Source organism: Macrobrachium nipponense, chromosome 10, assembly GCF_015104395.2.
Source record: "Macrobrachium nipponense isolate FS-2020 chromosome 10, ASM1510439v2, whole genome shotgun sequence".
NCBI lineage: Eukaryota > Metazoa > Arthropoda > Malacostraca > Decapoda > Palaemonidae > Macrobrachium > Macrobrachium nipponense.
Window position 1 is genome coordinate 67,481,284 of NC_087204.1, and position 12,839 is coordinate 67,494,122.

General features: G+C 35.0%; 1 protein-coding gene across 5 annotated transcripts in view; it reads right to left on the minus strand.

The window, feature by feature from the left end:
• The window catches only part of LOC135223655 (DENN domain-containing protein 5B-like), a 263,276-nt gene that overhangs the window by 79,658 nt on the left and 170,779 nt on the right, over positions 1 to 12,839 (minus strand). For all 5 annotated transcript variants that reach the window (XM_064262308.1, XM_064262311.1, XM_064262307.1 and 2 more), the window contains exons 3-7: positions 6,504 to 6,674; positions 5,727 to 5,962; positions 3,669 to 3,834; positions 1,738 to 1,837; positions 1,322 to 1,506 (exon numbers count right to left, since the gene is read on the minus strand). In XM_064262308.1, coding sequence (XP_064118378.1) covers positions 1,322 to 1,506; positions 1,738 to 1,837; positions 3,669 to 3,834; positions 5,727 to 5,962; positions 6,504 to 6,674 — 858 coding nt within the window. The remainder of the gene's footprint in view (positions 1 to 1,321; positions 1,507 to 1,737; positions 1,838 to 3,668; positions 3,835 to 5,726; positions 5,963 to 6,503; positions 6,675 to 12,839) is intronic.

Below are 12,839 nucleotides of genomic sequence, written 5' to 3' on the forward strand. Positions count from 1 at the left end.
CCACCCAAACGTCCCGCAGCTGCAGCCAGCAGGGGGAAGGAGGGGTCCCAGAATGAGAACACCTCCTCTCTCAGGGGGACCTGCCTGGGGTACGGGGGTCCCAAATCATGGACCAGGTGGGACCCCTGAAGACTTTGTTGGTTCTTGACATCTCCCGGGGAGAACCCTACCTCAGGGGAGGTGGCAAGGATGGTGGAGGAGGCCAAGGACTGGCCCACAGGCACTCCCGGGTGCGCGGGCAGAGCAACCCGCTCTGAAGCAGGACACACTGCTGTAGGACGGGAATCTTTCGCCACCAGGCTATCCATCGATGGGGCGCCCTGTAGACCACAACAGGACCAACATTTCTTCAGGAATGAGAAGTACCCGGACGGCACCACCTGCGGAGCTAAAATAAGAGACTCCTCAGGTCCCGCACTGGGCGGGGGCTCGGCAATGGACTCAGCTAGGTCCCCTTGCTGGGAGGTGATGGGGGAAAATTCTGGAAGTGGAGAGGGCGATTCCTGTAGGGGGCGCTGAAGGAAGAGTTGGATCACAGGGCCCCCGGCTACCGCTCCTACTATGAGGAACCTCCGACGTACCCTTCTTGGAGGGGGACCTGAGCTGCTTCTTCCATTTGGTAGAGGCTAGATCCTACTGGTGGTTCGTCCACGAGACACACTCATCACACGTATATCTTGAGAACAAGGGCAACTCCAACACCTGTTGCACAATGTGTGGAGATCTATCTTCACTGGCGAAAGAAAAGCCCCACATGCCCTACCCTCAGGACCGGGGAAACAACATTGTGACGATTCCATACTCACACAACACACACACAATGGAGGGACAAAGTTAACACACAAGGAAAGAGGGTGAACAAAAGGTAACGGGCCGGTAACTGGACGACAAGCTGGAGCGTGTGAACATGACAGTGACCAGGAGAGGACTAGAGTTCAGGTCAAGAGGTCGCATGGCTTTGGACCCCCGGGACATTTACCTGGCCTGGGAGTGGAGGAATAACTAGTTTTTTCTAGTTGGTGCTGGATTGACAATCCAGGTTTCTCCTATGGTAAGCAGTTCGAGATAAGTATATTGCATCGGAACAATTATGGGTTAATGGTTAATTAATTGCATAGCAAAAGTGTTAAGAAGAAATGGACCTTCTTATCCATTAGCATAAATATATATGAGAACGAGTTTAAGAGTCATGAATCTGTGTAATTTGTGCTTTCCCAATGTTTCGTTGCTGATTCAGCAGATAGATCTGAGGAAATCAAAAAATATTCTTATGCTATAACATGAATCAATGAATACACAATCAATATCAACAGTTATGTACCTCATTTGGAATTTGTATAGTATCTCTCGAGTCTTGTGCACACTGGAGGCCCATAATGAAAGGCACTGGGGCATCAAGGAAGTGATGAAGTGACGTAGGTAAGATTGGCACATACACATGTTGCCAAACAAATGGAAATATCAAAGCGCTTATGCTCTCCGCAACTAGCATAAGCTTATCGTAATCTGGAAAGAGAACACAGGTAAGTAGTAATATTCTTAAACAAATAGGTTATATGCCAAATCTATATTTTGCATACATGAAACCTGGGTCAAAAAAATGGCAGCAAGTGAAAAATAATAACTAAACAGTCTCAAACACTGATCAATATCTCCTGAAGATACAAAAACATTCCAACTGTTATGACAAACATTTCAATACGACTGCACGTCAAACCTTCATGATGTGTTACTCACCGCTAGACACCAGAATAACCTGATTTTCCAGGAGAACACACGTGAGGAGCTGAACGACACTTTCCACTCCAAGACCCATGAAAAAGTCCCGCAATGAATACTGCAATGATAATATTACAAATCAACGGTATTCTCATATTTCTTCATGGAATTCTATTTTTAATACTAAAATGTTTTAATACTGGAATGTTCTAAGTTATGACTTGAGGGATATTCCCTCATCGTCACATGTAAGGCAATGAACAACTTGAGGTTCTTAAGGAATAGGATTTTTTAACAGAAAAGACACTTAATTCAGCAATGCATATGGTAGTTTACATGTTTTTTCATAAGAAATTAGGAGCAGACCTTCCTGCATTACCAACTTCATTAAGGAATATAATGAATAATGTACCATCACAGTTCACTGCCAACCAAACTCTTCGCTGATGGAGAAGTTGTCATTTTTCAAAGCACAACATGCAGTCAAACAGTACAATGTAATTATAAACTACCAATGTGGTCCATTAAATTTTTTTTCACTGAACACCGTTAGAAAAATTACAAATTTTACGGTAACATGCATTTTTCCTAGGATATAAACCTAGGCTTTCATGAATGAGTTTTGCAGCGCAAGGTGCGTTCCAGCATTTTTTTAAAAACACTTCCATAACACAAGAACATCAGTCAACAAGGGGAATGAGGTGCAGTAATTCAATCTCTGTAAGTCAATATCTGCTAGAATTCACTGAAGCATCATATAAAAACAAAAAACTAACACAAGATAACTAAAAACTGTTAAACGTTTCAATACGAGTCTGGTGAATGAATGTTACAATATTTTACACTAAGCGGTGATTTAATATGTATGACATATAGAAGTGCTGCGTCATTGCGCAAACCCATTGCGTTTCAAAGGAATGTCCCCTTCATGAATAGTGTTTGCATGATATATATATAATAATATATATATATATATATATATATCTCGCAGTATTTCATTCATATCGTACACTATACTGTACTAACTGTTAACTTAAGCCGTGCATACATTACATTGCGTATACATTTGCACTGCAATTTCACATAAAAGACACGTGATTTCATTTCATTTGACTCATTCAAAAGAATCATAAAGAAGAAATCCCTTGGCCGCCTATATACGTATATCTGCGATGACGTTACACAGTAGTTCGTTCGAAAGAACAACGCCGATTTTTCTTTTTCTGTTTAGTATAATTCTGTAACATCATGAGTCAGCCCTTAAGTATTTAACCCTCCTCTTAACAAAGTAATAAAATACAAGATTCTTTCCATTAGGCAGCATTACAAGAAATGAATGTTACCACTGTATATTACATAATCACGTTTCCAACACTGATATTCTCTCCGCGCACGCGCGCGTGCAAGCATTGCCAACACAGCGAAAGACACTTAAGGATGGTTATATCTTACAAAAGTTATGTGAGTGTGCGAAGAAGGAAAAGTTTTCTTCACTACTGAATGAATAATCACAGTTCAACGCCTGCGCAGTATACACTGTGCAGCTTCGGGACTTCGGAGTGTTGGCTGGTTCATAATGAAATTGCCTTAACCAACAATGGTCGGCGATTAAATAATTTACATGTATACGTACATACAGTGACGATTTTCACTTATTATTATTACGATTTTCGATATATTATTAAATCATTTTCTATATACCTATTATGTTTAACGTACAAATAAAGCTTCGACGCTTACTTTTTGGAGCGAACCTCAAGATAAAGAGATGATCTTTATTACTTTGGTTACATTAGATTTCTTGGCGTTTCTAGCACTTGAAAAAGTCTCAATCGCTTTCGTCTTTTAGGTATACATGGCTGTCTGCTTCTGAAGAAAGTTTTAAAATTTACATATATATTGTACATTTATTTTGATTGAAGTACTTATTCTTCTCGTTTGATTCTTACCTCAAATAAGGGGACCTCGTGGCTGGTAGGACGGTAGCAAATGTGCATTCTCCCGACGCAGGAGAACGCTACGCAACGGCCGGGGGGCGGGGCTGGGACTTCGTATAGTAGGTTGTACACGTGCGACTCTAGACTAACACCACTACTCTCACACTGAATAAAAAATCTGTGAAGACAAACATTACCATTATATAAATTATGAATATAAAATCAAACAAATGATTCAACAAGAGAACATGGCTTTGAAATTAACAGTGACTCCAAATCTGGCAATATCATGAGTTTTGAAGATTACAGGTGTAATCGTGAACTGTACAACTGAGCCTCATATCTATATATATATATAGATATATATTTATATATATATATATATATATATATATATATATATATATATATCTATATATATATCTATATATATATATATATACATATACGTATAATATATATACATATATATATATACATATATATATATACATATAGTTATATATATATATCATATACATATATACTATATATATATATATAAAGTATATATATTAATATATATATATATGATGATTACACTGTACACTGAGGCCCTCTATATATATATATATATATATATATATATATATATATATATATATAGTTGATATATATATGCACGATATATATATATATATATATATATTATATATATATATATATATATATACGTGTATATATATCTCTATCTATCTCATGTATATATATATACTATATATTTATATATACTATATATCTATCTATATATATATATATATATCCTTGTATATATATGTATATAATATATATATCTATATAATATATAGCATGTATATGTATATATATCTACATATATATTCTATAATTACTATCTGTCTCTGTATATATATATATATATATATCTAATATATATATATATATGTTATCTATCTATATATATCAATATATATATATATATATAGATATATATATATATATATATATATATCTCCTATATATATATCTATATCTAGATATATATATATATAATATATATATATATATATATATATATATATTATACATATACGTGTATTATATATATATATATAATATATATATATATATATATATATTATATATAATATATATATCTATATACATAGATATATATATATATATTAATATGTATATGTATTATATATTTATATATAGTATATCTATCTATATATTATTAGTGTATAATTATATCTTTCTATATATACTCTATATATATATGTATAGAATGATAGGTATCTATATATATAATATATATATATCTCTCTCTATATATATATCATATATATCTATATATATGTGTATGTTCTCCATCGAATATCCTGTGTATAATTATATTATATATATCTATATATATATATATAGTTATCTATTAATCTAATATCTATATATATAGATATAATATATATATATCTCTCTATATATATCTCTACTCTCTATCTCTATATCCAATCGATATCTCTATAATATCTATATATCTATATCTATCTCTCTAAGATCTCATATATATCTATATCTACTAGATCTATATATAGATATCTATATATATATCTATATAATATATATATTAATATCTATATCTATATCTATCTTATATCTATATCTAATATCTATATCTATATCATATATATAATATATATATATATATATATATATATATAATATATCTGTGTGTGTGTGTGTGTGTAGATATATATATATATATATATATATATATATATATATATATATGTGTGTGTGTGTGTGTGTGTGTGTGTGTGTGTGTGTGTGTGTGTGTGTGGGTGGTGTTAGGTGATCTAAAGAATTTCAATAATAATTTTAAAAAGGATCAAGTTCGTCAAAACTCTTAGTTAAGAACGTCATTTTTAATTCACTATTTTCTTATACAGTAAATAACAGTCTATGATAATACAAAAAAAAAAAAATCCTACACTACGTGTATAGATAAATGAGCCAAACATATGGGAACAAAGAAGTAAGCAGAACCGAATCGAAGGCGCGTGTGCTCCTCACCTATAAAGACCTTTGAGAAACTTCCTGGCGGAGAGGACGTAGGGGTGCTGGCCTACGAGCGCGATGCATTTCGTGACGAAAAGCTGATCTTTGGTGATGTCGTAGAAGTGGAGAGCAGCCGGGGACTTGGGCGCCGACAGACGGAACTGACGCGGCAGCGACCTGGTGTCCCGGCTGGGCGTCGCTCCTGACGAGGCTTTGGCGTGACTGCTGGACATCTCCGTCAGGTATACAGACTGCAACGAGAGGACAAAGAGTTGATTCGATTGCACCTAGAGGACGACGAGGGAGGACCGAAAGCGACTGTTTCTCAATTGTCAGATGACTCTTGAGGGGGAAATGATGACGGTTATTGCTATGTCATTGCACTGGAGTGTGAGAGATCGGCTGCCAAGGGCATCATTATGCCTGGGGAGACCTTATGATCGTGATAAATTACCCTCTGATAGCCGAGTGCATTTCACACAATTACATACAATACAGATGAATAGAAAGACGAATAATCACTCATTTTAAACCACATAACTTCAGTAAACTGAAATATCAAAGGTTTACGAATGAGTACAAGACAAAAGATTTTGGTTTCCGGTTCAACATCTAATACTCAGCAGTTCCCCTCCAGATATTTTAAAAGAATTAATCAAATTGCTTACTCAATTATGAACCGAGTATCATGCATGCATTAAGGGCCCCAAAAGACAATGCCCCTTCCCTACCCTACCCCCTGACTCCCCCCCTCACACACACGAACACAAAAACGAACAACTCAGTACATACCTGGAGTGTGTGCATAGCAGTACATATCTGCTTGGAATTGACTTCCTCAAAGAAGACGTAGGCAAAGCCATACGCCCTAGATCCATCTTCTTTGGTGACCAGAAATGGGTGGAACCGAGGTTCCAACACGTGCTTCTGGGTGCGGAACTGCAGACCACGAGGCAGGCACAGCTGAAAAGGGGGAAAAATAAAGGAACCTTATTATGTTAATGGTGATAACCAATGAAATGGAATCGACAGCAGAAGAAACATTGGCGACATATATAAGAACATACTTTCCGCAAAAGTAACAAGGGCGTGTCATTTCTAATACAGGGCAATTTTCTTGGCATTCTGGTCATTTTCCTGGACATTTTAAGAGGTCATATTCGAGGGCGTGCTTACCCGCGTAAGAGCTGCACACTGATACACATTTTATCAGTTTCCATCAGCCGTTAATACTAACTGCAATAAGTGTTGGATTCGTGTAATCTTGACTCATTTTCAGTCTTTCGTCGAAAAATGGCGTGATTACCAGAAAGACCCTCAAAATAAAAAATGAAAGGTTAGAAAACCGTTATACAACCTCACGCTTCCCCCACACACGCCCGAGAAAACTATTCCAGCAATTTTACCTTAATATTAAAATTGAAATGGTTTGTGACATAACTGACATCAATCTCATTTTCTGTCTTTTATACTGATAATAACAAGGCATCACGAACCGAAACTGCAGAGTTGACGAGAAAAATGTAAATTACTACGAAAGCAACTCCTTACTTCAAAAAAAAAAAAAAAAAAAAAAAAGTCTATACTGTAGAAATTCTTATATTTTATAGAGAAAGCTTTGACCTTACCAAAAAAAATAACATAAAAATAAAAAATAAAAAATACGGCTTTTAAGTTTTGTGGGAAGAGTCGCATTTTGAAGCCGAGAGCGATGAGGACCTTTTCTTCTCCACCTTATTTATAGGACATTCCCATTAGCTAATGATCAAAGATTTCGTCAGATTCGGTGAAAACGACGCAAGGCAAGGCATGAGAGAGAGAGAGAGAGAGAGAGAGAGAGAGAGAGAGAGAGAGAGAGAGAGAGAGAGAGAGAGAGAGAGAGATTTTGTCAATATTTCACACGCGTTATTTTTTATATCTTAACATTTAAAAGTCGCAAATACCCCCTTAATACTGAATCTACTTGAACCTTGGAAATAACTTACACCAAAAGGAAATCACAAATGCTAAGAGCATCTTCCATACACCCTGGTCAGGATTCCAACCTATTCATTTTGGGATTGATACAGGGGTCACTTTTTTACCAGATACATATGCAATTGTAATAGCCACAATGCCCTCTTAACTTCTTAAATTCTTTGCTCTTTTTTGGAAACGCTTCTCACTACAAAGCCTGAAGATCGAAGTTCAAACGAATCCAAAGAAGAAATTGTGATGTCCCGTCCTGGGAAACGAACCCAGGTCCAATAATCCCAAAGATGTCACGTTGCCGATCTGAGCACGAGAAGTTAAGAGGGCACTGTGGCTATTACAATTGCATATATATATGTGTGTGTGTGTGTGTGTGTGTGTGTGTATGTGTATATATATATATATAGTATAACTGAATCACGAAAGTTAGGAACGTGATAAATCCATAAAATAAAGATATATGCCAAGAAGGAAAATAAATGACAGAGTATCCGCGAGACCTTTCGGCGTTAAACTTCCTTTACTAGGCAGTTTCTGCTTAGTAAAGGACGTTTAATGTCGAAAGGTCTCGCGGATACTCCGTCGTTTATTTTCCTTCATGGCATATATCTTTATTTTTAATATATACATATATATATATATATATATATATATATTATATATATATATATATAATAAATATATTATATATATTTTAATATATATATATATATATATATATATACTGATTTGAAAACAGAATCTAAGACAGTGTTGTGAGACTGGCAACCCCCTATTCTAGGTTCAAACAAAGGGAGGTGGGTCAACCCACAGGTGGCCAAAATGATCGCTACCGGCGCATCCCGGTTTATGAAGACAGGTAAACCTCCCGACATCTTGTTTATCCCAGGTCAGGCTGCTGAATTCTCATTTGTTTACAAACTAGGCAGGGAAACATTTGCACTTCCCTATTTTTATGAAATCAGCAGGCCTGATGCCATACCGCAGTAGCACTGCCAAATTACTGTACTGTGTACGGTTGCTCATTGAATTTGAAAAATGATGTGATAATTATAAGGTAAGCATGAATTTTGATCACATCACCGTGATTCATATACAATCATCGAGCTACAAATGTCCTTTAATATCCAATTCGCTCTACCTCGGAATTAAGCATTTTCATATATGTTAACCGAAGGGGAATTTTTTCGTTGATGATAATTTCGTCCTCTCGTGGGTTCGAACCACCGCCCATGGTTCGAACCCACGAGAGGAAATTATCAATAAAAATTCCCCTTCGGTTAACATATAGGCAAATATATTAATTCCGAGGAAGAGCGAATTGGATATTAAAGGACACTTGAAGCTCGATGAAAAAGTAAGTATATGCATAACACACACACGCACACACTTAAAAAATATATATACGTATGTGTGTATATACGTATATACATTTATATGTGTGTGTGTGTGTATTATATATATATATATATATATATATATATATATATATATATATATATATATATATATATATATATATATATATATATATATATATATATATATATCTATATATATATATATATATATATATATATATTATACACACACACACACATATATATATAATATATATATATATATATATATATATATATATATATATAAATATAATATATATATATATAAATATAAATATAATATAAATATAAATATAAAGAAATATATCAATAAATAAATATAATAAATAAAATATATAAATAAATATATATATATATATATATATATATATATATATATATATATATATATATATATATATGACGGGTAAAAATGTTTTGTTACAACAGAATTCCATCTATAAAAGGAGCCCATAAAAACACCAAAATATAAGAGAAAAGTACTATATTTTCAGAGACTGCTGTCTCTCTCTTCAGGTATATGAATGAGAAAAGTTTACAGAAAAGGTGGTATTTATATCAAGAGATCCATCCACAGGTAAGCCAATTTAGGGCACCCCCGCTGATAATCTTCCTTTAATCTTCTTAAGCGTTGGTTGAATAAAAACCTTGTCGATCACATCTGAATCCCATGCTCCTTTTGAGATGTTCATTACCTTCCTCTCTTTTATTCAGGCTGATTCCATCATTTGACTCTTGTACTGGCAGTTGCTGCTATAAATCATACGTGACAAATTCCAGTTTATATATATGTGTGTGTATATATATATATATATATATTATATATAATATATCTATATATATATATATATTATATATATATATCATATACACTATAATATATAATATAATATATATATATATATATATATATATACATACTATACTATATATATATATAGATTATATATATATATATATATTTATATATATATATTTTAATAACATATAATAGTCCTGAGCGCTTAAAAATGCTGGGTTGTTTGAAAAACAAATCATGTAGCAGAGAGCGCGGTGTGTGTGGTGTAAACTCTATGACCATGTAATTGCATCAACCTGAATATTTAAAAGAGAAACTTCCTGCCGCAAACTATTCCTAATTAAATGTTTCGTACAAACAGATTTTATTCAGTTTTCCCCATTAACATTCTTTTTCATTATTCCTCAGTGTGTTTTTATCAGCACGGGCTGTCCCATATAGGAACAAGGATAAAGAAGCTACGCAAGCAAGGAATGAGAGAGAGAGAGAGAGAGAGAGAGAGAGAGAGAGAGAGAGAGAGAGAGAGAGAGAAGAGGAGCTCTGAAAGGAAAAATATAATTCAAAATTCTTGCTTTATAGAATAAATATAATTGATGTATATAAATTTCGGCGAAACCACTGAAAATTTCGTATATGCTAAAAAAAAAAGGCAGCAATGCGTACAGTGAACAATGCGCAAAATATTACTATTACTTGAAGCAGCGTATATATATATATATATATATATATATATATATATATATATATAATATATATATATATAGATATATATATATATAGGTGTGTGTGTGTGTGTTTGGACACACACACATATATATAATTTATGTGTACGCGTTTGTATAATGTTACATAAATATACATAAAATATATTTCACATACTCACAAAAGGAGATAAGTTATTTAGTCCTACGTGGAAAAGCCTCCCATTTTCATGTGTGGACCTACGCAGACCAGTATATATAACTAATACGACAGTGCGGAACTGTGTGAACATCATTTTTTACTTTCATCAACAGTTCAGCACAAATACATTTCTCGCAAGCCATGTATGTATATTCGGACTCGATAAAAGCTGAAGCTTGACACCAGTCACTGGTAACACATCAACCAGTCAAACCTCATGTAGAATGGAACCGTTGATCTCTTCAATTCAACAGGAGGCGCCGTCACTTCCCAATCCAAACACTTCCATGAAATGGCTGTCACGGTGACTCGTCTATAACGTCATGTGTTGGACCTTACAGCTGGGCACCCTACCATTTTATCCGGAAACCGATCGAAACAGCATACCGAGAATACGGAACGGACGTCATTGGAGGGAAAAAAAAAAAAAAAAAAAAAAAACAAAAAAAAAAAAAAACTGCACGTGACAATGGAAACTGAGCCTCGCAGCACAATTTCCTTGGCATAAAATATTCTATAGCATCTCTTGCGTGAAAAGGCCAGTTGGATCCAAATGAGTCATTCCTTTGTTATGGGATGAAAAACACCTTTAAATTTTTTCTTTGTGAAATCAAACAAGAATATTTAAATACGAAATAAGTGTGCATACACCTGCACATACAAGGGAGATACCCTTTACCAGATGAGACAAGTATGCCACCTTTTATTCTGCCTGTTTGGCGGCATCGTTATCTTTGACAAATTTATTAAAAATTCGAAGGATTAAATGAGCAAAAACTGCCTTTTCAAGCAATAACTAAAAATCATTGACAGCATTCATTGTATAAAACAAAAATTCCCACCGAATGAGAGGAAGAATAAGAGCAAGAAAAGCATCACAGACATCTCGATGCCGCTTCCCACCAACAAGTCGAGCTCATTCCCAGCAAAATTAGAAGTTAATGACATGGAATGCAGATTACAATCTGTCCTCCTGGTGCACGATTTCTTTTCATTGTCAACCTCACCCTACGACACAGCAACTTATTTTGTCATTCCCAAGACTGATGTAAAGTATATCATCAATATCTCGGTCTTCAAAATTACCTTCCACGTCCTCCTCTTCTCGTTTGCCATTCAATCCAACACACACACACACACACACACACACACACACACACACACACACACACACACACACACACACACACACACACAGAGGAACCAGTGGGGAGCTACAGCCAATTTCCATTACGTATGCACAGGAGGAATGGGCTATCCGCCCTAAACATTGTCTTAAAAAATGAAAAAAGTTGCTGAATAAATGCTGATGGGGATACGTCTACAACAGGATCCATACATCCGGTGGGACAGTAATCTCTAGCACCAGTGTTAAAGTACTGAATATCTGATGAATGGCTCACCAATGTGGGGTAAGGATGACCTCGCCGAGGCCCTCCCATTTTGACTATACACTTAATTAAACAGAGCAAAGAACACCGACTTCTGTTTTTCTCTTTTATTTTCTTTCTCTCCCTTCATCCTATCTGCGAACCAAACAGTTGCCTAGCAACCAGGTACTAAATCACTTGTGAAGTCACCATCGGTCGCTGGGATCCTCAGGGAATCCTGGCTCCAAAAACCAAACTCAGCGTGACGTACAGAGTACTTTCTAGAAACACAGACTCAGCGCTTCTAATTCCAATGATCGTTTGCGCATTTTTCGGAGGCTACTTTATGACATCGTTCGAACTGTGATGACGAACGCATGTCAAACATTGCAAGCTTTCCAACTGTGTTTATTGAACTCTCTTTCCAATTTGTACATAGAATTGTTAACCCTTTTTCCAGGTGTGAGAAAACACATCTGGCTGTATTCAGACGTCTCTGTTTCTCTGTTTTTCTCTGATGCCGAATGCTACTTTTACGCAAGCAGAGTTCTTGATCTCTCCGAGATTTTGTGTCAATAAAGAAAAAAAAATGTACACGCTTTTATTCAAAGGCATTAAAAAGTGAAAAATACGTTTTATGAGACACCAGGATTTTCTTACAATAAATCGTGTCTACAAACAT